Raw genomic sequence first — 27,861 nt, 5'->3', positions numbered from 1 at the left:
CCGAGGCCTTTACCATGTTTTCGTTAGACATTGAGGAACTATATTACCGATTAGATCCCGCATTTCTTATGGATTCTGTGTCAAGTGCCATCCACGAACATGGCCCATGCGACTTTCAGAACTCATCTGGGGTATCTGAACGGGGTTTCCTAGAAATTTTGGCCCTATATCTACAATCAACACTCGTCGAACATGGAAAGGAAATTCTCAGGCAAAAGAAAGGTGTCTGCATAGGCTCCTGCCTTGCCCCAGTCCTCAGCGAAATATTTCTAACGTATGTGGATAGGGAGATTGAAGCACGCCTTGAAGAGTTGTCACTTGTCTTCCATGTTTTTCGTTACGTGGATGATTATTTAGTCATTCACCAGAACTCAGTTTCTTCTGATTTTGTAGTTCAAGCCTTCACTTCTTCGTCCTCAGGCCTGAATTTTACAAGGGAAGACAGCTCAGGCGATGGTCTCCAGTATCTCGATCTTCGTCTGCATCTTCTTCCGACCGGCATTTGTTGGGCCTTCCAACAACGGTCTCGGAAACCTATTCTTCCATTCTGCAGTTCCCATTCTAAACTGGTAAAACATGGAATCATCCGGTCTCTCCTCTCATCTTCTCGCACCAAATCATGTTCTCACTTTGCAAGCTTCAGCATTGCAAAACAACAAGAACGTCTCCTCAGAGCAGGATATCCGCAAGGTCTACTGAGCACCATTCTTGTTCAGTTAATTCTAACCACCCAAAGGCCCCGTGCTCCACGTAGTAAGCCTTCACGCGCTATCTGCATTCCCTATGTGCACAACTCAGCGCACAGACTGAAGGCAATTGCAGCGCGCTTCAACGTTTCGGTTGTCTTCTCGTGCAAGTTGCGCCTGAAACAACTGTGCAGGCGCGTGAACAATAACGAATCCATCAAAAGATGTTCCATCAAACACGCTCATCAGACCGTTCCCTGTGAAGAGGGGGTGGTATACTTCATCCCTCTCTCCTGTGGCGACCGATATATTGGACAGACAGGTCGTTGCCTTAACACGCGCCTACGAGAGCACGTCCTCGAGGTCTCTCGTGCTTCGGACGACACTTTTCACCCAATAGTGGTTCATCAACGCCTCTGTACGAACTGTGAAGCCCGGTTCCAGGACACCTGCACGATTGGGAGACATAAGAACAAGCTCGGGAGAGAGATCATTGGGGCATACAAGATAGCCCATGACGATCACAACATCGCTGCCCCTTCTCTCGCCTTGTCCAGAAACGAGATCAACTACCTCCCTACTGAAAAAAACCATTTGGCGCCCATATGAAAATAAACGGGTCCATACCGCTAACCGTTTAACCATACTGGTCACCAGTTTGTCAAAGGGGTCGCCCGTATGGCTCAAAGGGGTCCCCCGTATGAGCCATAACGGTCACCTATTTGGCAAACGGGTCGCTCGTCTGGGCAAATGGGCGACTCGTTTGGGCAAAGTTGTCGCAGGTTTGCTCAAACCGGCGACCATGTTGCAAACTGCACCGGTTTAATCAAACGGCTCTCCGGAGCCCGTTTGATATTGAACGTACAGATCGGCGGCGTGGGCACGCCTAGCGTTTCAGCCGTGGCAGCCAATGTTTTCCGGAAGGTTGGGAGCGCCGGTTCATCGATTTCAGATCGTCCGCATAATGCAAGTAATTATATTTATATTTCAATTGCGCTGATTTTCGATTATACTGCAACTAAAACTAACACCTTTTTTTTTTTTGTTTTACGTAAACGCGCGACGTTGGTGAGCCGATATTTTTGACAGACCTTTAATACTTTGTCCATCTTTGTTGCCTCAATTTACTTATTCAGCTCGAATCTCTCTCGCAGAAGACGCGACCGCGTGAAAGAATGTACGTCTAGACTCCGTTTCACTTTAATTCAAGACGCAGCGAAGGTAGCACGCGTACACGCGGCTGCAAGAACATCGAGCATTGCGAGAGCACGCCCGCCGTTGCAGCACTCAAACTACGAGCTTGCGCTGAGTTCTTTCTTCGCTCGGGCGCAAGCCGAGCTTCTGGCAGCCCCGCCGCCATTTCCAAAGTTCGAGCGCGCGCGCGCGCGCGCGTTTGTTCTTCGGGACTACAAAAACGCATCTCCCTGGAATGCCTGGGGAGAGGGAGAGGGGCTGTCCCGGTGGTCCCAGCGCCTTGACCTCGCCCCCTCCCTCCTCTCTTGTCACCCCTGTCACGTGACCCACAGCAGCGCGCGAGCTACACGCTGATAGAGATCCGGAAGGGCGCGCCTTGCAGCCGCTTTTTTCTTTGTCTGCTTGTTGTCAGTTGCTGCTCGAAGTTCGCTCGTCCTACCTGCATCAATCTGTCGCCTAACCCTGCAGTCTTATTGGGATGTCTCTCGACAACGTATTGGATGTGCACCAAAGCTATCAGTGTTCGAAAAGACCCACGTGTATGTCGGCAACGAGCGATTCTTCAAAGAAGTCGCAAATTCTCGCGGTTTGGTTGGGTTCGGCAAATGACAGCTTGTGCGCCGCATCGTGTTGAAACTTCCCAGGAGCCGTTCCCTCTCGTTTGTGTTTGTGTGGTTGTCCTGCTTCGACCGTGTCGACAAATATCACGGATTACCTCTTTCAAGTCCGCTATTGTTATGGTAAGTGCACTGCAACCTACGTGTTGGCAACGATTGACCGTTCTTCTACGCGTACTCTTCTAAATTATCTAAAGAATTATGCAGCGCCTATTCGCGCGGCAGTTAGGAGAATAATTTCCCCGAAAGTCTACCTGTATAGTGTTCACAGATCGCTTGCACGTTTGTACTTGTCTACAGAAGAGGTAATAAACTTCGAGGAGAATTGAAAACAATCTTTCGTGTCGGTTTTCCTGTCCACTTACAAGCACCTACGCGAGTGCATTTGTTCTACGTGTTTTCTCCATGTTATAAATACGTTTATGAGTTTCGGGACGTCTTAAATATGTTTAAGATAACCAACCTCCCAGACGATACCCATTTAGGGCTAGCGCATAATTTGCCATTTCGAAGGGCACGTTCAAACGTGTGGTCACGTGCCATGTCGAACGGGTACTCGTACCATACGGCACCCGTATCAAACGGGCACCTGTATCAAACGGGTACCGTTTCGAACGGGTACCGTTTCCAAACGGGTACCCGTATCCCATAATCACGTTTGATCCAAACGGATCGACAGGTTTGATTTCAAACGGGCGACCAGTTTGCCACCCGTTTGAATTTCAAATGGTTTTTTTCAGTAGGGCTGAAACCAGAGCTGGATTAGCCAAAAGGGCGCTCTATCTCAATTTGTCAATAGTGTTTTTCTTTTCCTTTTTCTTTTTTCTTTTTTCTTTCTTTCTGAATTCTTTATCTTTAGTGTATTGGGTGTAAATTTGTGTTTTTTTCCGGGTGTATATAAATATATTAATTCCGCATCTTCCTCTTTAGTCTCAAACGTTAGGAAGAAGATAGCACTATTGAAGGAGACACCAGTAAATGTGTGTTGCTAGTTGAAAGAACTGTGCTGTCTGTCCTTGTCCTTAAGTGTTTTTATTCTTTCTTTGACTCCCGTATTTTCACCAACACGCTCTTTCATCTTTGGCCAAACAAGCCTGAAAACATTTTAAGTACAACGACCAAGTGATTGCTGAAGTGGAGCGATAACTGAACACTAAAAACGAAGAGTTCTTAACAATTACCTAACTCAGGTTGTCCATCGTTGGCAAAAGTGCGTGACTTTGGGTAGCAAATATATATAAAAGACTAAACTCCTACCCGTGTTTCTTTGCCGAATCTCTACTTCTTCCTGACAATAATACGAACTTTCGCATTGCATGTCACGGAATTTGCGAGAGATTACCCTGCCTTTTAATAGCACAGGCATTGATATGGAATATAAAAGGCTACGAGCGCTCAAAGGCAAGCAGAGAGCGAGCCAAGCGTACGAAGAGGCGTGTTGACTTTCAAAGTGCACGTACCGCGAAAAAAAACAAAAAGTGTGCAAGGAATAAGACGCTTTTCGCCTGCGCCGATGCAGATAAATTTACTCATCGTTGGATGCAAAAGGAAAGCTCACTCAGCTCTGGAGAGTGGTGCGTAGAATTTGAACTCCGGCTCGCCAACATTTTCCTTTCGCGGTTCTTTCGTCACATAATGGTATCTCAGATATTGAAGCTGCCGATGCCTTTTGCCGACTTATGGTCTACGAATCATGTCGCATATAATGTCAAGACAACACCCGAGTTGATAGTATAAGGTCCATAAGAGCTTCTTTGGACTTTATATTAACTCCTGAGGAATTAACTCTCGCAGAACTAAAGAAATTACTCGCCTAGTTGAGATGCTCCAACGTATAGCGCACTCTTATGCATATGCGAGCATTCGAGATTCCGGCATCAAGAAGACCATCACAAGTCATTAAAGATTAGGTGCTTCTGAGTTAGTGCAAACAACGCGAGGTAGCTTCAATGTTAGAACCATGTCGCTCACCACTTGGTCGTAGATATTCCCCTCCTATTGTTTTGACAAGCTGTGCATGCAAAATTATGCAAAGCATAATTGTATATAAATAGCATTGTATCTTGCGAAAACAGAGTTGTATCCACACGAAATGTCTGGTTTCTGAAGTCGACTATCGGCAAGAGATAGTGTGATTGATTTCGTTAGCATAGTTGAGCAATTTCTTGCTTTTAAAAAGGAAGATCGTACATCAAAAGGGCGTTTGATTCAATTACACATCAAGCTATAATGGCTTCAGTGTCTGAACGTAGCACTGGTGGCACTATGTTGAACTGAATAAGCGGTTACCTTTCTTGCCGTGCTGTTTGTATGACAAGTATTGAAGGAACTACAAATGAGCGTACACTTGAGCGAGAAGTACCAAAGGGAGGCGTAATAAGCCCCGCCATCTTTTAATATGGCTCTCACTATTTCTAGCTCAAATTTTCAAAGTAATTTAAGATCTCTATATACGCGAACGATATTTGAATGCATTTAAGTAATGCTAACAGTTTTGTTAGTGATGCGAAACTCCAAAAAATTCTTGCTATAATCAGTCACTTACTGCGAAGCCGTGGCATGTGTGTATCACCCGACAGGCCAGTTACAGTGGCTTTCCCTGAAATATCAGTCAGGCGTTCTCCTTTGATCCTTGCTGGGAAATCTCATAGCCTATGTACCTTTGACAACATTTCTTGGGTTTGTTATTGCCAATAATTTAGCCTGGACGCAACATATTCAGCACTTCAGGGCTTGGTTCAGCCTGCAACGTTCTTTGTAGTTTAACTGGAAGAACGTGGGGTAAGCCATATTGTCACGAACGAACAGGCGAGGAAACAAAGAATAACTGGGGAACTGAAACGTTTAATGGGGCGAACTTGTGCCCAAAATAAAAAAGAAACAGAAGATAACAGCAGGGCGTCGCCGGCATCGAAGTCGGCGTAACAGCAGAATCGAATGCTGGGGCGAGACTGATCGACACCGGCTCGCCACACGGAGCACCTTTTGTATCGGCGTGTGTTTCTGGAACATTCGGCATAGAACGTTCGGCGCGTAGAACATTCGTAACTCGGTAAGACGAGAAACTTCTCGCACTTGCGAAAAAGACAAATAGAAAGAATAAATAAAAGACACGGTGCTCCTTGGAATCGAACCCTGGCTCTTCGCGTTCGAGGCAAGCACGATAACCACTAGGCCACGGCCACGATGCCTACTTGGCCAGCTGCGCGCCCGGCAATATACCTCTATGCTCCAGCTACAAAATAGCTTATTTAGTTGTCTACGAGTATAGAGTATTAATGTTTTGCACTCTATCTGAGTAACCAATACAAAAACGTATCAAGACAGAAATTAACAAATTAATTAGAACATGTCTCGTCGCGCATGGTGGGACCTTTCACTGAACGGAATACTCACTGAAGCAAGAGACCTCTCTCAAGATACCATACGCATGCAGGAGACACTCCTTATGCAATTGCGGTACGAAGATCAGCATAACTATCAACATCCACTTAACTTGATGCATGATCGACCGTGCTCTGCGATTGCAAAAGCTGTGCAACTGTTACATACGATACACCCATCATGCGGAATATTATACGAAACACTATTACGCCCCCTCAGCCCCCCCCCCCCCTCCCCCTGCCTCCTGGAAGTTAACAATTCCGGAAATCAATCTTTATGTGCCAGGACTCGACGGCGTGACAGTGCAACCACAGTTAGGAATCGTGCAGCATGTATTGGACCACATACATAGCACAAATATTAATCAGATCTATGTATAGACGTATGGTTCATCGTGTACTTCCAGATTGCAACTGCATTTGTCATGCCACACTTCTTAAATTTATTTTTGTTTCGTAGGACGAGTACTCGAAGCTTTAGAATTCGCGCATCAAGTATATGACAAAATGACTTATAAATTCTGGACTGTTTAAACCTTACGTAATTTTTGTGTAAAACCGCTAACGAAAGTTCTTACATTATTTTTGTCTACAACCGAGATGATAGATGAAAATGGCACTCCAGCAGATAACCACAGAAATGAATCCAACCAGATACATCTCGGACTTGCATGCCGCATTACAATTTTTGAGGCATTCTGCATTAATTTCGTCAAACTGATGTTTGCATCATAATGTTTTGTCTACCTACGCCACAGCCGGGAGATGCGGACATGGCGTAATGTTTTAATGAATACCGTGCCATTCACGAGTATCGAGACTCTATGCAACATACAGCGGCAAAAAGGCATATGTTTGGACATTAAGCCAGTTCCGACTGCCAACATTGTGGCGTACCTCAGGACAACTGCCATATAATTCATGGCTGTCACTTTGTTGACGATTCCAGACGTACATTAAAATATTTGATTCAGAAACTAATGAAAGGATATTTTAGCTTGGACTAAACCTTGGGCATCTCACGCCATCAAAAAAGGTACTAGACGCATAGCCAATACTTCTGAAAATAGTCATTTATCGCTTTATTACTTTCTTTTTTCTCTAATACTTCGTTTATGATATGACTTTTAAATAGTCGTACGCATACATGTATATGTGTATTGTGTGTTCTATCCGCAACATAACTAACTGCATGCATCTTCATTGAGCAACGTCTTGTGTATTGTGTTCCGTGATCCACCGTCCCTGTACTAATGATATTTGAAAAAAAATTTCTTTGTTTAGTATCACGAACGCTACAAACACCAAAAACCGCGTCATGGGTGTGGCGAAAGAACTTTTAAACTGTTGACCTTCCTCAGTCATTTGTGCTCTCCCCTTCCTCCTTTCGATGCAGAGTAGCCAGCCATAGACATACCGTGGGCACCCTCTTCGCTATTTCCCTTTCTATCAAAACAAAATGGAACAGGATAAATTAAGACAATTTCAGTGCTAAATGACCATAACAATTGCATTATTGAAATCAGTAGAATGAAGAAAAAGCAAAAGGCGAGTATAGTAATCCACGTCCTGGCTATTATGGTCTGCATACTCCGGCTATCCCATGGCATCAAAACGGTTGCATCCAAGTCCTGAATTCCGCTCGTATTTTCAGCCCCAGATAATCTTAAACGTCTGTGCCCTAAGACGAACTCTTCGCAAAAGAACAACAACAACATCCTAATGTCTGCAGTGGGAAGCACAATATTAACTATATGCTATGCCACATCCGCATATTTACAAGATAATATTCACTCGCGAAAAAGTTTGTGGCACAATCTGGCAGGTGTGTAAATAACAGACTGAGAGCATGCACCATCTCTAAACTCCTCATTGGCGGGACATCTCGCCTTACATGTCCGTGACTGGAACCTCAAGCCGATCTTCAAAAAGAAGGAAGCCCTCGGACATCTCCGGAGATTTTACGAGAACTTTACGAGGCGCAGACCATCGAAATGTGTGGGGACGCCTATGTCAATGAGCCTTCTGTGTCGTTGTCGGAAAAATAGCTACTATACCTCCACATGACGTGTCAGGACGTGGCAGTTCAATACTTTAGGGTTAGGTTCAGGGGAAAATAAAACCAGCCGCTGAATGTCTTAGAAAAAAATGCATTTTGTATAACGATAGTAAAAAAAGAAATTGGACTGTGTGTTTGTTCATACCACAACGGCCGACGAGTCTCCAAGATGTAGATGAGCAATTTAGCCAGAGCAGTACAACCGGTGGCCTGGAGTCTTTAACGTGCACCACGCAGTAGTGGTACACCCGCAGTCGATATGAAGGTGAACGCCGGACCGTTGACCGGTCCGTGCTGTCAGCGCCATGACGCGGCTGCCGTGGCGGCTCGCTTTCTTATCGCGCGCTTCCCCGAGAGTAAGTGCCTGGATCGAGCGCTGCTCTCAGCTCTGCTGCTACTCCCCGCAGAAAGCGTGAGGATTGGGGAAGGAGCCTTTCAGACGCTATCGGTAGACAATGTGATTTAGTAGATTTTTGTTATGAAATGTGCTAAACCGGAAGGCTGTGGAACAAATGAAAAAAAAGTGAAAGCCGTTTACAACTCCCTGTAACGCCGAATTTGAGCGCAGCTCTTGAGGAGGAGGAGGGAAGGTACTGGGGGTGGGTCACGTGACAGGTCACCTGACGATGCTGATGACGTCATTAGTGATGATGACGATGACGATGCGGATGCCGGTGACGTCATAAGTGACGTCACTGATGACGTCATCAGCGATGATGACGATGCGGACGCCGGTGACTTCATCAGTGACGTCACTGATTACGTCATCAATGACGATGACGTCATCACATCGTCATCGTCATCAGTGATGATGATGATGACGATGCGGATGACGGTGACGTCATCAGTGACGATGACGTCATCGGGGGTCACGTGACCTCGGGGGAGGGTGGTCAAGTGACCTCGGGGTGGTCACGTGACCTCGGGGTGGTCACGTGACCTCGAGGGGGGTCACGTGACTTAGAGGGGGTCACGTGACCTCCGGGGGGGGGTCATGTGACTTTGGGTGTCACGTGACCCTGGGGGAGGGGTCACGTAACCTTTGGGGGTCACGTGACCTTGGGGTGACCTTGAGGTCACGTGACCTTGGGATGACCCTGGGGGTCACGTGACCGTGTGGTGACCTTGGGTGTCACGTGGCCTTGGGACGACCTTGGGGGTCACGCGACCTTGGGGTGACCTTGGTTACGCCGACGGCGACGCCGCTCAAGCCGGGAACGGGCCCCTAAGAGCTGCGCTCTAAAAGTAACAGAATGTTAAGTTGGGCTAGTTGGTTCTTCATGACTGGAAGGAAGCGCCGAAAGACGGGGACAAAAGAAGTAGGTAACGACGACACGAGGCTAAAAGTAACTCATACTTTTCGCTTCTTGAAAAGAAGAACACGATTTTGTTTCATTTGTGTGATGTGTCAGCAACCGCGTCGCAATTCCGACGATGTTATATTAGCCACATTACAAAGAGGGCATCATTATTAATCTTTTTAGAGCGCAGCTCTTAGGGGCCCGTTCCCAGCTTGAGCGGCGTCGGCGTCGCCGTCGCCGTCGGCGTAACCAAGGTCACCCCAAGGTCACGCGACCGCCCAAGGTCACCCCAAGGTCACGTGACCCCAGAGGTCACGTGACCCCTCCCTCAGGGTCACGTGACCCCCAATGTCACGTGACACCCGAAGTCACGTGACCCCCCGAAGTCACGTGACCACCCCCAGGGTCACGTGACCTCCTCGATGACGTCACCGGCATCCACATCGTCATCGTCATCATCACTGATGACGTCATGAGTGACGTCACTGATGACCTCACCGGCATCCGCATCGTCATCGTCATCACTGATGACGTCATCAGTTACGTCACTGATGACGTCACCGGCATCCGCATCGTCATCGTCATCATCACGGATTACGTCATCGGAGTCCGCATCGTCATCGTCACTGATGGCGTCATTAGTGACGTCACTGATGACCTCACCGGCATCCGCATCGTCATCGTCATCATCACTGATGACGTCATCAGTGACGTCACTAATGACGTCACCGGCATCCGCATCGTCATCGTCATCATCACGGATGACGTCATCAGTGACGTCACTGATGACATCATCGGCATCGACACGTGACCCCCCAAGGTCACGTGACCCCCCTCCCCACGTCACTTCACCCCCCAGTACCCTTCCGTCCTCCTCCTCAAGAGCTGCGCTCTAATTCGGTGTTACAGGGAGTGGTAAACGGCTTTCACTTTTTTCGATGCTTAACACTTTGCAGTGCGCGTCAAAATAATTTGTTAAAAGTTAGGGCTCTGCTGGAACGTGCATGCGAGCCCCCCCCCCCCCCCCTATTAGTTATATATGATTTGTGATATATGATTCACGTTACTGCATACTGAGGGCTACCATGGCGCGATGATTGTTTTATTGATTTTAAAGCACGTGTGCTTTAAAATCAATAAACGAACGCCATTAAACATAGGACAGCTCGCAATTTCGGCCATTCCTTTATATGGGATTCGGACTTCCGGTTAGGCAAAACATGAGGCAGGAACGACGTCCCCTTTTTTCTTCATTCTTGACAGTTCCTGTTTGACATCCGACAATATTTGTCGAATTTGAGCGGAGCCTTAGTATCTTAAGAAGTTTCCCTGTCCGTGAATTAAAGATTCACGGACAGGGAAAAGTGGAGCACCAGGTCGTCGTTGTTGCGCAGGTCGTTCCACTCTCGTTGGACAGCTTCCCAGAGTTCGTTTGGAGATGCACATTGAAGCTCTTGAGTGGCCAGTTTCGACTTTATGATGCCCCAGACGTTTTCGACGATATTGACGTCAGCGCCTTTGGGAAGCCATGGCAGCTCCCAGGGATGGGCAAAATACATGCAAATATGTATCGAAATACAAATACAAAATACTTCGTCAGAAATGTATTTAATTACAAATCTAATTACATTTCCAAAAAAGCATTTAAGTACAAGATACAAATACAACCCAATGTATTTGGTCTCATGCAAATACTTTTCCAAATACATTCCTCAAAATTTGCGTCAGCGACTTCAGGGCACCTGTAACAGGTTTCTGGGTATCTCATTTTAATTTTGCGTCGCACACTCGGGAGTTAGTGTGCGAGGCTCTAGTAACGTAATAGAAATATAATCACAAAAAAAATGTAATCCGCTTGGACGTAATAGGTGAAAAAAGTACAGAGCTTAAAGCAGCTTTTTTTGCCGATTACATTTTGGTATAGAAAAACGAAGAACCGAGACGACCAAGACGCGCAGCACTAGCTAGATAATATTTTATTTTCGCAACTCGCACCAGTTACGAAAATCTGGACGACCCGCACATTTAGAATGTTCCAGGCAAAAATATGGATGGAAATCAGGCTGGAAAACATCACAAGTTGTCACTGGCACCTTTTTAGCCATTCTGCCCGTGAACGCCGATTTCGTCACTATTCTTGACCTGGACTAGCACCGTAATCACAAAGTCACTAAACGCTTGTGCTTGATTGAGAGACACTGCATTCGGTACAGAACGTAATTTCCTTCCTGCTCTGGAGAGTGCCTTTAAAGTTAAGCCGGGGGAGAAAAAGTAAAAAGCCCCGTGGCCGAATAAAGGATGGAGACTATACCTTACAACCACATGCATAAAAACAAGATGTATTTTCGCCCACAAAATTGTATTTAATTACAATTGTATTTGAAACACCCACGTTTTAGTATCTAAATACACACGTCAAATACATTACCCAATTTGTAATTAAATACAAAGGCAAAATACACAAAGTATTTAAAATGCGTATTTCAAATACTTGTATTTGAAATACTGCCCATCCCTGGCAGCTCCCGTATGCCCCGTTTAGCAAGAAGCGTCTTGGTGGAAAGGGAGGTGTGGATGGGACTCAGGTCGTGTTAAAATCAAAAGTCCCCATCCGCAAAGGGCCCATCTAGGACGTAGGGGATCAAGACGTGGTCAATTATGTCCGAGTAAACTTCCGACGTCAGGCGCCCGTCGATCCTGAAGATGGGGCCAAGTCCTTGACGGGATATGGCACCCCAGACATTCACGCACCTACGACCACTGGCGGCAACTTCCTGGATAAAGTGAGGGTCGTATCTGCAAGGCAGTGCAAGCGTTGTTGTCTCTTTCAGTCACCGCTGAACTTGGTTATCATTACTTCAAGTAGTGCTAATATTTGTTTGTAGTTTTCAGACTTTAGCGGCGGGCGGGAAGCTTATAGCTGACCATTGCTGATTTCTCAGAAAGTCTTGGTCACTAATGACCTTGGACGTTGCAGCGGGAAAGATAAATCAATACAGTCTATTAGCTTAAAGGTCTGATAAAGCTTAAAGGAAGTTGTCAGGCCTCCAAACTCGCCTCTGCTGGTCTAACTGGGTGCAAAACGTAGACTCGTCACTGAAGATGACGTGGGTCCAGTCCTCCACAGTCAAATTCCCAAGACATGGGCGAAGTCAAGCCGCAGCTGCTTGTGCCTTTCCGTCAGCAGCGGCGACTGGCAAGCTACACGGCTGTGTAGGCCAGCATCGTAGAGGCGTCTCCGAACAGTAGTGTCGCTGATCTCGAGTTCCAGTGCGTCCCTGATATTTCTGGAAGCGCGGAAAGGGTCGCCCAAGGCTGCCTCGGGGATGTGACGGTCCTCTGTTGCATTAGCTGCGCGGGGACGGCGACGGTTGGGGGCATCGTTCAAGCGTCCATCGTCATCCCGAAAGGCTGCAATAATCCTTTGGACGGGTTTGACGGGCCTTCCAACTCTGCGCGATATTTCCCGCCGTGAAAGTCCTTCATGAGCACGGACAACAATCTGGACGCGCTTGTCCCTTGGAACTCGAGGCGGCATTTCTGCTGAAGCGCTCGAAAACGAACAGTGAACTAAAAAATAAAGGTTTAATAGGCGAACTTGTGCCAAACAGAATAAGTAAAGAAAGAGCTTGGAGGCAGCAGAAAAGCAGGCGGCGATTCGGCGGCGTAACAGAGATCGAGAGTGAGACTGACTCGACAAGGTCGCAGGCAGCTGCTTATCTAGAGTGCGTGACTATCTCGGAAGTTCGGCAAAGAAAGTTCGAGCGTCGCGCGCTCGGGGCGAGGATAATTTGGAACTTTCGAGAACAAAAAGGCAGGGGGAAAGTTGCGTCTGGTGCGAGAATGTACGCGAATCTTCTAGAAGCCCGTGACTGAGCGTTGCTTGCTCGGCCCTGTGGCGGCAGTGTTTATTGCTGACTCACAGCCCATTTCGCATTTGTTGCAGTTATTAGCGATCGGTCATGAATGAAGAAAGCCGTTGAACCACGTATAAACCATGCCAAACAACGTCCGCTCTAGTTCACGTGCAATGTGCAAATCATTTGCCGGCAATGACGTCGGCACGGCGACCACAAAAAGAGACGCCGAAATCAAAACCCACTTCCACGCTTTCAGCAGGGAGTAGCAGCAGAGCTGTGAACAGCGCTCGATCCAGGCACTTACTCTCGGTAGAGCGCGCGATAAGAAAGCAAGCCGCCACGGCAACCGCGTCATGGCGCTGACAGCACCGACCGGTCGACGGTCCGGCGTTCACCTTCATATAGCCTGCGGTTGTACACGACCTTACGCCGGTACGATGCTCATCCAGATCGAAACGGGCAGGGGTGGGGATTGAACCCAGGATCCCTGCAGGTTCTGCAGCCCGAGCTTTCGCTACTCTTTGAACTCTATTCAGTATGTTGAGCCAACTAGCCCACCTTAATACTTTAATCTCACTGTTCGAGCCGAACATGACATAAACAACGCTCACCTTGCTTCTGAGTTGCAGAATGGACGGCTGGACGCACTGGGCCGTGTTGGGGCTCGGGGACTTCCAGTAGCCTCTTGCATTGCAGCACCATCTCATGACACCTGCGACGTACCGTTCTTGATGTCTTTACCTTGCTGACAAGAGCTCAGCATGCACTACTACCATTTCCAATATATCGGAAAAGAGTAGGGGAGGGGGAGAGGGGGGGGGGGGGGGTTCAACAAAGATCTTCAGAACTTCCTAGAATAGCGCTTTTGGTAAATAAGTTAACTCCTCTCAGCAACCAACTGCCGACCACGGCCGAAGTGTGGGATTGCAAAAAAATATATTAGAGAGTTTTACTATTGCGTATAGCAGTAAACATAAACACGTACGTTTGTGGTATCTTTGCGTTCTTCAGCTTGTGCACGCTCGTCGTCGCCATGCGCAAACTTAAGACGTAGTGCGAAAGAAGCAACGCTAATACAAACGCACAGTGCTTGCGTTTGCTCGTGCACAAAATGCTCTACCTCACTATTACTTAGCTGTGGAATTAGCTAAGGTTTACTCGTTAATGTTTTAATTAGCGAAACTAAACGCAAGGTTCCTTTCAAACACTTGCTGAGAATTACAAGAAAGCAAAAAAGCTAAATCATTTCAATTTATGAAGGTATAAAACACATTGAGCATTCTATGGCGTCCCAAAAAACCGCTAAATTAGGACGCGTTTCTTATGGTGAATTCCGCTCGTAGATCTCGAGCACTCCAAAAGCGCTCGATTTAAGCGCGCATATTCCGCTCGCAGATCTGGCTCGAGTTGGTCATCTTCCGCTCGTAGACCTCGAGCAGCAACCCTCCGTGCAGCGCCTCTAAGCCTGCAGAACTAATCCGCAGGATTTCAGAGATTTCGGTGCAGGTTGACAGAGCGCGCCATGTCAATTCCTTTGACTCGGGTGCTGCCCATGCACCCGAGTCAAGGTGCCGGACGGGCCGCGCCGCCGAGTTGGATCTGTTCGGATGCGTCGGTTGTTTACGCGGGGTTGGGAGCGGCTCGAAAGCTTCTACCTCGCGTCGGTAAGGGATGCAAACCCAGGACTGGAACATGGTAAATCGTAAGCGCTGACATCTATAATCGTAAAAGGAAGAACGATAAAAAAGAAAAAAAAAAAAAAGAAACGACAGAAAATAGGAAAAAGGCAGGTGCAAGGTTATGCCTGTTCAGTTTGCCGCCATTGATTGTTTACCTTTTAACTCCATGCTGCCGGCGTTTTCTGGTGCAATAAATCAAGAACAGGTTAGACAACGGGTGCAAGTGATGGTTTGTTACCTCTTTGTGCTCATTAAAGTTGCACCAGCAATCTGAACTCCACCGATGGCAATCGCTGGGCATGCCCCGCCGCTTGGAGGCGGCCGAAAGGTATTTGACGGTGGCGAACGCAGGCCTTCGTTATTTGTCACATAGGATCCGTCGTACGGACATTTTCGCCCGGCCTTTGTCGCGTGTTATTTCCGCAGCTAAGCAGTGACAGTTGTCACTGGTCGTCGGAAAGATCAGTCGGTTGAGCCGTTCGTCGACTTGTCAAGTTCGAGCAGCGGCCATTGTGACCGGCCGACCGGGTCGGTGGGTCGCCCAAAAAACGCGAGTCCATCTTCCGCTCGTCGATTCGGAGCGGGACCCACGGAGCGAAATTTTGCCTCCCTCGCGGATTTTGGAAGGCGCTCCGGATCTACCTGTGGAATTCACCATAAGGAACGGTCTCCTATCGGAGCGCATTTTTCAGCCAGCGGCCCTGCCACCATGTGCCCGAAACAAGCAGCTCTTCCGCTCGCCTCTCTCGTAGGACGAACGGAAGTTTATCGAAGGTATTTCGCGCGCTTTGACTGCCTCGGCTACGGATTGGGAGGGGGGTCAGAGAACAGACGACAGGGCACGCTCCAACAGGTGACGGAAACCCAAAAATTTTCTAACTGATGGTTTTTTTAACGCCGAATTATGTTGTACGTACTTTATACATTTCTAAAATGAGTTGACTTAATAGTTTTTTTTATTATGTTTCAACCAGCTTATATTTAAAATCATATATGTTTGACCTCATTAAAATTGCATTTAGTAAGTTTTCGTTATATAGTTATATACACGAACTCATCTCTGTTACGTCACGGCGCAGTGGTGGCGCGCCGGGCGCACTTCAGGTCTGGGGCTGTGGGCGGATGTCCCCATGTGAGACATGTATTCCTGTGTTGTTTTGAAAGGAACCTGACAAAAACCTACCTTTTCGTCAAAACGCCGCGACTGGGAATGTACCAAAAAAAGTGGAGTAAGGTTTGAAGATCAGTTTTGATGTGCTGGGTTCGTCCGACAATGTGGATATGTGCCATGAAAAGAAAATTTTAAACCAGACGCCGTCGGACCACGATTGCTTGGGCGGGAAGCACTTTGGGTTGAATACACGAATACTGGTGGTCATTGGATTTATTTGTTTTGTTCCAACATGAACGCCGGAAAATCGTCAAGTTGTACAGGCAACCTGCGGACTACGTTCAGTGCGTCTTCAAGTTCAAACGGCCGCCTGATCGTTCGAACTGTCACCTGCTCTTTCAGACGTTTCTGCTTGTCGTCTGCTCTTAAGACGACACCGGCCCGTAGACCAAATGTTGGCCCGGCACTTGCGATGAGAAGTAGGTGGAGGCTTCAAAGGACTTAAGATTGAAGGTAGATAAGCAGGCTCGATGTAAACAGTAGATACAAGGAGATGTTGATCATTGTTACCAGTGGCCATCACGGACTTGTTATGCCTGATTCACTTGGTCCGATTCTGCTTGCGATTTTCAGTATTGACGCCAACCATCTCAGCTACGGTTCACGCTTTTGCAGCCCGAGCGACGTCGCGACTGAAAATTGTGAACTTAATATCATTATGCGAATCAGGCTTTAGCTTACATTCTGCGGCGTCCACGCGGAATGAATCGCCGCGTTTTCACATATTTTACGCAAAGTTTTGTGGTGTAACCCGTCTCAGTAATTTTGCTGAGGCCGCTGAAGTAGTCAAGCATTGCCAGGAAGACGTAGAATCAACAATTCGAAGGCGAAAAAGGGCCGGGGGACTCACATCAACGCTGACAACATCACATGTCAATGGTTTATTTATGGGCGACGGTGAGCTTCTGGCCCACACCCCCGTCGCTCATGCGCGGCGCCGGTCGCGTCCGCTGGGGGCGCTCCGGTTTGTTTCGAAACATGAGTTGGTGTATATGCTATCTAATGACGACCGTGCTGGCATTTTTGTTCCCGTATAACTTTTTATTTTTTTGCATTTATCTACTTTACTTTAAGGAATATGTGAAAGTCTTCACTTCAACAACCAGCATAGCTGAGCGCTTTAAGGGTTGTCCAATCCAACCCGAATCCGGTCATGCGGAAACGTCCGGAATCCGGAGCTAAGACACCGGTGACGTCATCAGTGACTTTTTTAGTCTTTCGGGAGTGTAGAGTTGGTCCCATTTTTGCGCGCCGCCAAGATGATGTTTTGATTTAAGAATTTGTTTATGCGTTCCGGTACGTGTTGAACCTATATTATTTCCACCAACAGCGAGGTTGAGGCTTTCTCACGGCGGGTCATTCCCCCACAAGTCTTTTCCCTAACCCAAGGGCCGTTGCATGCAGACGCACAGACCTACACAGCCAGCATAACTTCTAAGTGCACTCGTCAACGGACAAACCGTTTCGTAAACTGGACGAAGTACCGTGGACGCGAGTCTCGGGCGCAGGCCACAAAGGCGGAGGCCTCGGATCATATTCCAGTGTCTGTGGAGGCTGGCTGCGAGGGTCCCGAGCGCAACAGAGGTTTACGCACAGACGACAATCATCATGATAAGTTGATTAATGAACTGAGAATTGTTTATAAACTTTTAATTGATGGTTTTGCGGAAATACTGGAATTGCAGTATTCTACGCAATTATTATTCGAGGCCAGAACAATTTAAAAACAGCTATTGCGAGAAGGTATTAGGTTTTTGAGATATCATTGGACCAATTTTCGCTATTTTTCGCCGGATTTAAAGCTTGCACGTAAAAAGAGCGCTGCATGCCTAATTGAACCTAGGGTGCCTAAATACCAGCATCGGGGCCAGGGTAGGGAGAGCAGCCTAGTGGGTGAAAGTTTCAGCCGCTCTTGTTGGTGCTATCTTTAGTGAATGTAGTCCAAATTGCGCTAAAACAACTATTCCGCCCACAAATTATATCCACACACTCCAATACAACTAGTACCCGATGTGGCCGTTCCATGTCAGATTGGCCCAATTACGAGGGTCAATGGGTGTCTCTACTTTGGAAGTGGCGCTACCATTAAGGCACCCTAGCTTTAAGTTTAGTACATTGAAGCTTGGAAGTGCGACGTATTCCTTTCAGTCACGTTGACGCTTCTTTCCTCGGTGCACCCACCAAGGACAAGCGCCGAGATAGGGACGAAATGAGTGACACGACGACAAAACTCTTCCAAAGCCTCATTGCGGACGACGCTCTTTCGAGCCCACTGTCTAAATCGGGCGAAAAAAACGCGAAATGTGATAGAGTAATTAATCATAAACCATTAACTTTTCGAAAATTCATTAAATTGGTCTGGCTTTTAATAGTACTCACCATCAATACTGTAAATCTAACATGACCCCTACAAGGAACATGTATGTTAATTAACAAAATTTAGTTAATTAGTCACCTTGCCGTGACAATTATCCGCTCATTTAATGTCAACCGAGCCTGATAAATGCTTGGTGACGACATATCTAGTCTAATTCTCAACCCCGGATAAGAAAACAAAATTCCAATTAAAAGCAAACACGCTATATTTTTCTTATTTGGTGTAAGTAAGCAATTCTAATGAAAAACAATACACATCTTTATTTTGTTATCCGGCAATGTTCGTTGTCTTGCACCTTCGCGTGCACATATTTCGGTATACTCTATCCTCACAACGCGACTTTGCCAGGGACCCCGGAACCAAGGGGGCAACGGGGGCTTGAGCACCCGCTGACATTTTCCAAGGAGTGCTGGACAGTATGCTGAGCCCCTGTGCATTTGGCTCAAGGCCTACTGAACAATGCCTGCACCCCTCCCCCCTCCCCTCTGTGTTCCCGTTGATGCTTAGCTGCACGTGGCTCTGTTTTCGTTACTGCTGCTTATTCACGAAATCACGGCTAAAGCAAAGTGCCAGCAAACCGCGAACAACGCGCTACCTAAAATATATATATATATATATATATATGGAGAAAAAAAACGCCGGCGCCTGTGGTTTTTATAGCAGTCGGGGAGACCTCTTCTTTTCCCCTCCTCGGTCATTTTTCTGGGGCCTTCCCATACGGCTCTTGCGGATTGGCCATGCGGGGGAACGCGCAGCGCAGTTTATGTCCACCCATCCTGCCGGCTTCGTTTTGCTTATATTTTGAGCAATGGCGTTTCCCAAAAAACTTAAAAACTTCTTGTACCTTTTTTTTTGTTTTTTTGTTTTGCGGCTGCGCGTTTCTTGTAGTTGTTGTATGGCGGTCTGAGTAACCACGAGGGTCGTGTAATTGCTTCTTTGGGGAGAGCAGAAGCGCGAGGCGGGGAGATGGTCTGCGCGAGACGAAAGCCATTCTTGAACGAGGCACTGCCTACGGATGTAGCAAGCTGAGGGAATAAAGTATCCCAACTCCCAAGGAAAAAGGAGGCATTAGCAGGCGACACAGTTTGTCAAGGGAGAGATCGCACTGCGGTCTGTGTTGAGGCACCGCTATCACGGTGGTCGTCAAAGACGTAAAAAAGAATCGCGCCATTTTCGCCTGCATTTCTGTGTCTGGTTTTTGAAACACCATTTGGTTCTTGGCGAGCCAGCCTGTTATGTTCAGGTGGGCACCCGATTCACCCAAACGGTTTTCCAGTCTTGGGCAGTACTAGTTTCTAGTAACCCGTTGCCGGGAACTAGTTACTTTTTTTAGAAGCTTGTAACTGTAACTCGTTACTCCTTAGTGGAAATAACTTGTAACTGTAACATGGTTATTATTTTTCGAAAGTAATTATAAATAGTAATGTCGTTACAGTGACTTCTCAGACATACATGCAAAAATATTGCAAACAAGACCGCCAATTCTTTGGATCCGTATAATGACGTGTTCATTAACGGATATGCCAACACGTTTGACCGAAGGCCAACAATGTCCGAGATAACGGTGCTGCCTCAATTGTAAGTATCACCACTCGGAGTCCCCGCTGCCTCTATTGGCGGGATCATGGAAGGGGAAGGATTATGACAATAAAGCAGAGCTCCTCGAGCAGAGCCTCCCCCAGTGAGAGTCCCCCTTGGCTGTTGACTTAATTTGGCTGTCTCAATCAATCAATCATTCAATCAATCAATCAATCAATCAATTTTATTAACATCATCGTCAGACAGTGATGTGGGCTACAGAGGGAAAAAGTCAAAACAGTTATACAGGCTGCGGAAATGGATGCACCCGGGGTGGTCAGAGGTGTGTTCGCTCTCCGAAGGAGCAGACGCGTCAAGGTATAAAGGTCTCGAAAGGTGCGCCTGTGGAAAACGCATCCGAGAAGGGCCAGGGAGAGCCGGGAATACGGCCTCGTTCCGCATGCAAGACGCGCCCCGACATGGCGACCCCCCACGGCCTGCCTGAGTTAGGCCTAGTTAGGTATGCGGGGAACCACGTGGTTTGCTCAAAGGTCACGCGAGGGCCGCTGCGCACAGACGTAAAAATTGAAAGCGGGCCTACATGCGCATACCTCCCTGCGTTTAGTGTGTATGGCGCATATGCATTCGTCGAGCTCGCAACGTTAACCCAAACGCGCAGTGTCTGTGTTTGCTCCTATACGCAATATTAAAACTCTACTGCATCGGCAGCCCGACGTCGGCGCGTTCATCAACAACTAATTGCCAAGATAGAGGTGGTGTTACTGAAACGACAATGTTACTCTCCTAAGCGCCAATGTGTGCAGGACTTCCTGCAAACATTATGTGTCTAAACTCTGAAAATGTATCTCCAACCAAAAATTTAAAAGCAACCCGACGTTTCAAAACCAACACGGTTTCTTTTTCAGGGGTGACTGAAGGCACGCGGACACAGCAGCAGCTCCCAACCTCTTCGTCTTCAAAAAAGAAAAGAAAAGAAAGAAAAAGAAAGAAAAAAATTAAAAAGGAGAAGCTAGGAAATAGAAAAAAATTGTAATTTAACTTGTAAGTTATGAAGATGGTCGTCTCTTCAGTTTTTCCGTCAGGTCACTGAGGCCAAGCGCGTACACTGAGGGCAGAGCGCCCAGCGACCTGTTTAGGTTTCCTGGCGTGTGCTGGATTTGCCACGATTCCAAGAAAAGCCTTCTTCGAAAATTGGGCTCTGTGTCCACTACGTGCCCGTTCGCGAGGTCAATGCGATGGTTTAGGGTATCGCAATGTTCGGCGATGGCGCTGTGCTCAGTGTCAAACTTCCGCACGCCCTGTGCTTTTTCCTTTGGTAGACGGTATTTCGGTCTTGGCATAAACCTTCCCAGTGTGGACGTGGGCTTGTGGGCCACCAGAATACCTTCCTTTCCCAGTACTCGTGCGAGCACTTCGCTGGTTCCCTTTACGTAGGGAACGCTTATGCGCGCGACTCGATGGGGCTGTGGTTTTTGTCTGGCGAGACCTTGGCGTCGGGCGATGCACTCAATAAAGCTACTAGAGTAGTCATTTTTCTTTAGATCTTCAATTATTGTCTTCTCCTTCTTTCTATCGGTTTCCGGCGAGCAGATAGTCGTTGCCCTATGCAGCAGGGTCGAAACCACTGAGGCCTTATGACTTGTTGAATGGTTGGAGTCAAAATCGAGGTAGCGTCCGGTGTGTGTTGGTTTTCGGTACACCGCAAACGTCAGATCTTGTCCTCGTCGGTTCACCAGCACATAAAGGAACGGCAAGGTGCCATCTGTCTCATATTATACGGTAAATTTAATGGCCGGCTCGATAAAGTTGAGGTGTGCCAAGAAATTAGTCACGTCCGGCTCCTTGAGAATGCAGAAACAATCATCTACATAGCGCATGAATACTTTGGGGCTGTTGGGGAAAGACCTCAGCGCTTTTTGTTCGATTGTCTCCATCGTGAGGTTCGCCGTTGTGACCGAGATGGCCGCACCCATTGCAGTGCCACTGACCTGTTCGAAAAGCTCCCCTTTGAAGGTGAAGTGTGTGCTGCCGAGACAAAACTCGAGCAGACGGCACAGCTCCTCCACAGTGAGGTTGGTTCTTGTGGTCAAGGAGCTGTCTTTTTCGAGGGCTTCGCGGGCTGCAGCAACTGCAAGGGGAACTGGGACACTTGTGAAGAGGGACACCACGTCGAAAGACACCATGGTGTCACCATCGCTGAGATGTATTTGCGAGGCGCGTTCCACGAAGTGGCCAGCATTTTCTACATGGGTCGACGTGTTTCCGACGAGGGGAGCCAAAGTCCGATGAAGATAATTGGATAGCGCCCGAAGCGGTGAGGTTGTAAAGTCCACAATAGGTCGTAGAGGCACGTTGGGTTTGTGGATCATTGGAAGGCCATAAAAACCTGGAGCGGAGCCATTCCTGCAATTAAGTCGCACCTAAAGGCTCTTTGACTCAGGGTATTTCTTGAAAACCTCTGCCAGGATTGTGTTCAAGTTCCTCCGAACCTGTGGCGTCGGATCTTTCTTGAGATTTACATAAGCATAGCTACCAAGAAGATCCCGTACCTTTTTCTCGTATACCTCCCGGTCCAGGACGACGGTCGACTTCCCTTTGTCAGCCAGCAGAAGCACAATCTCCGTATCTTCGCGATGTTTGCGAAGCGCTGTAACTTCTTCCGCCGGCAGGTTGTGTCGTTGCCGTTGTGGGAGCTTGTTAAGGATGCCCACCGCTTTAAGCCGCACTCCATACCGGATGCTATGGTCTAAGCGCATAATTCCGTCCTCCACAGCCGCGATCATTTTTGGAAGAGGCGGCCGTTGCGTTGTCATATTGAATCTGTGGTCTTTTCCCAAGACCGCAATCTCGCATGGCGAGAGTGGTCGAGAGGAGAGGTTCTTGAGAAAGTTTGTGTCATTGGTGCCTCGACCTGAACGGTCCGATCTTGTTAGCCTTGAAATATTCTCTTTCTGAGAAGTCCGTCGTTTATCCAAAGCAGTAGATGCGACACTTGTGGCAAAAGCCTGCAAAGCCGGGAACACGTCCGGGATGCGGTGCTCGAGTTGCCGGCGTGCGAAGAGGTCCAGTTCTTTTCTTCTCAGCGTGACCTGGCAATCGTGAATTCTGGCGCTTACCAATCGTTTCTCTGCCTGCGCCACGATCTTGTGCCCTTCCTCTGTGTGGACAAGGCGCTTGAGACGGAGGCTTCGGGAAACAAGGTTCATATCCCGGCACGGCCTCGTGAAGTCGACGTGAGACTTGTAGGCTGAAATGCTGCGGGTTACGTTGGCAAACCACATCGCTAGCTGTGTTGTCTCCGGTCCGAAGTCAAGGCATAAAGACTTGAAAGTAAACATATTCGACATATATCTGCCTGGTTGGGTGAGATTTAAACTCTTAAAATGTATCTCCAACCAAAAATTGAAAAGCAACCCGTCGTTTCAAAACCAACACGGTTTCTTCTTCAGGGGTGACTGAAGGCACGCGGACACAGCAGCAGCTCCCAACCTCTTCGTCTTCAAAAAAGAAAAGGAAAGAAAGGAAGAGAAAAGGAAAGGAAAGATACATTTTAAGACTTTAACTCTCACTCAACCAGGCAAATATCTGTCGAATATGTTTACTTTCAAATTATGTGTCTAGTTTGAAAATCGGGTTAAAGAAACGCACCGACTGAGCAATCAATTACCCAAATCTGTTGTCTTTGCACAGATTTTTTTTTAGATTGGTCTACCCTCTAATAGAAATTTTAGTCTATACTGCAATTTTTAAATGACCCATAAAACAATGATTTAAAATGTTAAAATGTTATCTTTAACACATTTGAATAAATTAACCTAGGAACTGTGATGGTTATTTTCCCAGCTAAGGTTTGTCGAGCCTTATAAACAGATAGCGAAGACATCCTACCCCTATGAGCAAGACGCCTTTTTAACAAATCTGTCTCCCCCAAACAAACCACATGTATACTAATTTAAACATATTTTTTATCGGCCCAAATTACTACTGAGACAATTGTTTCGTAATCTTGAGAAAATGTCTACAAGTGTAGAGCCGGCACTCTCGGAAATGTGATATTTTTTTTTACTTGCTTCCTCATTCTTTGTTCGGAAGGATGGCCCGAGACATGATGATGCCAGACTAGGTACGTCTTCTGTCTCCCGCGCCATGTTCGCTCATCGCATTTGCTTAGCGAGGCAGATTTTTATAGTTTAGTAACTGAATCCCCACAACTTTTGTTCATCACTTGTGTCTCTGAGCTGTTTAGGTGATTCTCTAAAGTGACGAAATAGATCAGACATACGTCTAGTCTGATCAAAAAAGTTTATTCATCTTAAAGGGCAACTCCGGCCAAAACTCAAAACGAAATAAATTACTGGTATCGCTGTAGTGATACAAAATACGACTCCGGCCAAAATATTACGTCGGTAGGACGCCGCATTCTCAACTAATGCCGATAACAAAAATGCGACCCGCCGCGAGCCGCTGCTCCTTAGCGGGCGGCCAGCAGGTTGCCGATCGCTAAAGCAACATTGGGCCGTGACGTCCCGTATCGTCCTCTTTTTTTCCTCCGGTGCGGGCGTTGCGCGGAGTGCGCTTCTTTGAGCCGCTACTTCGGCTTGTGATTGGCGTGTTTAGCCGTTGCTTTTATCTGTAGCCCGTGTAGCTTCGGTATAGCCTTTTGCTTATTTGCTTGTGAGGACTTTAAGACTCGTTTTAGCGAGCAACTCGGTGCGCCCAAGACTGGCCAGCTGTTCCTCGAAAGATGCCGAGTGCAACTTGTAGCGCTGTGGGCTGCTCAAACAACCCTCTGCGGAACACGGAAATGCTTTTTCACAAGTGTCCGACGGACCGGAAATCGGAGAAGGTGGGGATGAACGCTGTTCGACGAGTGGACTTTGGACTTCGGCTTTTACGCACCCGAGGAAAAAAGAACGAAAAGCAGTCGTGTTCAGCCCAGCACACGTGTGTTCGGGCGCCGCGTCCCACGCCGGAGCCTCAAACCTTGGTGTCTGGGACTGACCCCCAGCGCGAAAGCGAGAGGGCCCCCATTACTGTACGTCCCTGGCAGCGCGGCGTAAAGCAACGCCGCTCCATCCACGGAGCCCAGATGAGAATTTAGTCCTAGCGACGAATACGGAAGACCACACACACGGCGACAGCCGCCGAGTACGGCACCGAACGAGTTCACGGGTTTTCCAGCCGCTAGCCTTTGGTTATACGCACTAACGCTTGCTATATACATATGGTCGATAACTACCACGTATACAGAATTAAAACAAAATCAGCTTACCTCCTATCTTTAGACGGCTAGCGCAACAGAGGTAGGTGGCGCTCGGCCTGCGTACTCGTTGAACGAGAACGATCGTGACGTCACGTTCACATAGCGGCTTATTTCCAGTGTTGCCGGGGCCTCGAGCGGCTAGTTTCGGTTTTGTTGGCCGCGCCCCAAACAAAACGTTCAGGCGTCGATATCTTTAAAACTACGCACAATAACGAGAAAAAAAATTACACCTTGCGATTCAGGGACGCTGACTGCACTAAAAACAGTCATAATCCCAAAATCGAAAGTATGGACCGGAGTTGCCCTTTCAAGAGTTAGTACATGCCAATAATAACATATGTGATAACTGTACTGCTAGGATCCCGATAAATTTACTTTGGAAATGGCGTGATAGTTTCGTAGATAAATCGATTTAAATTCGGGACCCTCGGATCCGCCCTCTTGGAAGAGACCACGGTGGTTGTTGTGTTGGTGGCACCAGCTGCGCAAAGCGCTGCGTCCCTTTGCACACACTCATATACCTGGCTCTCGGTGTCTCGACTCTCGAGCTTCAGCCTTCTCGTTTACCTTCCGCGTTTCCAGCATGTGGTTCGTGACGATCACGTCTGCGGCATCGCTCGCTTCGTCGAAGTCTTCGACAATGAATGCAGCAGGGATGAGAGTGATTGTTATCAAGATATGTTGGAAGCTGGTCATTTTCACTACAACCCGCTGGTGACCAGCTGCAGCGACGACAAGAGAGCCACGGATGAACTCCCTATGGTCGCCGCCGTCTGTGACGATGTCGCAGATCACAGGTGCATGCAGGGTGGAGGGTCAAAGGGCCAGGCTAAGAGCAAAAGTAGAGCTGAAGTAACCCAGTTGCGTGAGAGCTACGTTTTGATGGTACCGTGGCGAGGCCAGCTTGGGCGTTTGGGGGCGCTGGGGTGCGGGGGGGGGGGGGGAGTGCCTAGGATAAGAAAAGGTTCATGATCACGTTGTTTATGGGCCCAATGGCGTGACAAACTTGGGCAGTGTTACCTGGTCGCCAGATGAAAATTGTTGAAATTCGCAAATTCAGTATTGCAATTCCTAGAGCTGTAACAATCGCGACGCGTGGTGTGTATACCAAGTAGCCTTCGAGCATTCCATTTCAAGAATAGTCTACGCGTTAATGGTCGTATCCTAGCCCTTTTAATAATGGAAAGTAGCGTAGGAGCGCAAACGGGTTCGCAACTAGCAGGCAGGAATAAAACAAGAAATAATTAAAGATGACCGAAGACACAAATAGAAGGCGAGCCCACCTTACTTACTAGATTTAGACTGTACATTAGTTTACACTGGGAAGAAATTTAAATATAATACGTTGTTGTATCAGCGGTAAATTACCTGAATACACCTAAAATATTAAGCGGGATATTTACACGTAGTCATATAGCTGAGATTCCTAGGGTGAAGAAATTTGTGACGGGACAAATGAATATTTCTACCTAAGTGGAGCAGAGCTCGCACCCTGCAGGCAACTATAGTCACTGACAAGGTGAGAAGGGCTAAAGTCTAGAACGGCAGAGAGGAGCTAAAGTTGCCCTGCCTCCTGTGCGAGCTTACTACCTAAACCAACGCTTGTGAGTCCCGTGAGCCTCGGTAGTGCACCCGCACCCAGAGGACGGCGGAAGGGCACGGAGCGCGGGGCATCAGGACGGCCGTTGGAAAGACACGCCATGCCATTCGCATTACGCCATGCAGTAGCTATAAGGAGTATTCACTGGGCGCCATATTTGTGGATGATGTCTAGAGCGCATGCTCTGAACCAGCCAACATTAATAGGCTGCTAAGACCGGAAACTTGAGGGTGCGGAATGCACGTTACAAAAGAACTGTGGAAGCTCGCCTTCAGAACGCGCTCATCAGTTTTGCACACAGCTATGGCCGCCAGTGAATACTTCCTATAGTGTGCAGTAAAAAAGTCCGTTTTTCTGAAGTCAGTGCTGGTGCCACTTGCTGAAATTAAGTAAAGAGATGGCTTTTCTGGTCAGGACGTCAAAACCAAACGCGTTACTGAGATTTGTTACCGTCCTGGAAATGTAGAAAAATACCATTTTTGTCGTATTTTACACATAAGAGACGTTACAATTGCTTTATTTTGGGTTAGATTAGATTTTAGAATTATTATTTTGCACCTATAAGCAAGCGCATACGAACTTTGACCGCAGCTCAACTGTTAAAGAGTAATTTATAATTTTTTTTTTAACTTTGGTCTCTGAATTTGTAAAATACAAGGAGGCCCAGAATGCGCGCTGGACATTTAAAGGGATACTACAGCGAACTTCTGACGGATATCTCATGATATATTCGTGTTCAAGGGAGGAGTATAACATCGGACACACCAATTTCTCGTTGAAAAAGATGCGAAAAGGAATTTTCAAGCAAATTAAACGATTAGCAAAGAGCACCTGGTGGATGTCGCTAACGCCTCGTTTGTAATGCCCGTCTAGGAACCTTGACAGGTAGTGATGATAACTGTCTCGCGTACGGCCACCACGAAAAATCAGGGGAAGGAGGAACCCCCCTCTTTCCGAGAATCCCTTTTGTGTGTCCCAGACGTCGCTACTGTCCCTGTGCAAGATTATAGAACAATGGCCCGTCACTCAAAATCCGCACAAAGCAGCTTTGTGCTTAGTTCTAGTGGCCCGATTGGGGGGATGGGTGGCCGGATTCCAATTTCGAACGCGGTAGCGTCCGCACGTGGAATGG

General features: G+C 47.5%; 1 protein-coding gene across 1 annotated transcript in view; it reads right to left on the bottom strand.

Moving 5' to 3' along the window:
• LOC8030827 (adhesion G protein-coupled receptor L2) overlaps nucleotides 1-27,861 on the bottom strand; it is a 122,890-nt gene that overhangs the window by 33,236 nt on the left and 61,793 nt on the right. The window contains exon 4 of the mRNA XM_040215187.1: nucleotides 13,712-13,812. Within this exon, the coding sequence (XP_040071121.1) occupies nucleotides 13,712-13,812 (101 nt within the window). The remainder of the gene's footprint in view (nucleotides 1-13,711; nucleotides 13,813-27,861) is intronic.

Source organism: Ixodes scapularis, unplaced genomic scaffold (assembly GCF_016920785.2).
Source record: "Ixodes scapularis isolate PalLabHiFi unplaced genomic scaffold, ASM1692078v2 PGA_scaffold5__190_contigs__length_132052651, whole genome shotgun sequence".
In the NCBI taxonomy this organism is placed as follows: Eukaryota; Metazoa; Arthropoda; class Arachnida; order Ixodida; family Ixodidae; genus Ixodes; species Ixodes scapularis.
This window is presented reverse-complemented; position numbering and strand designations above follow the sequence as displayed.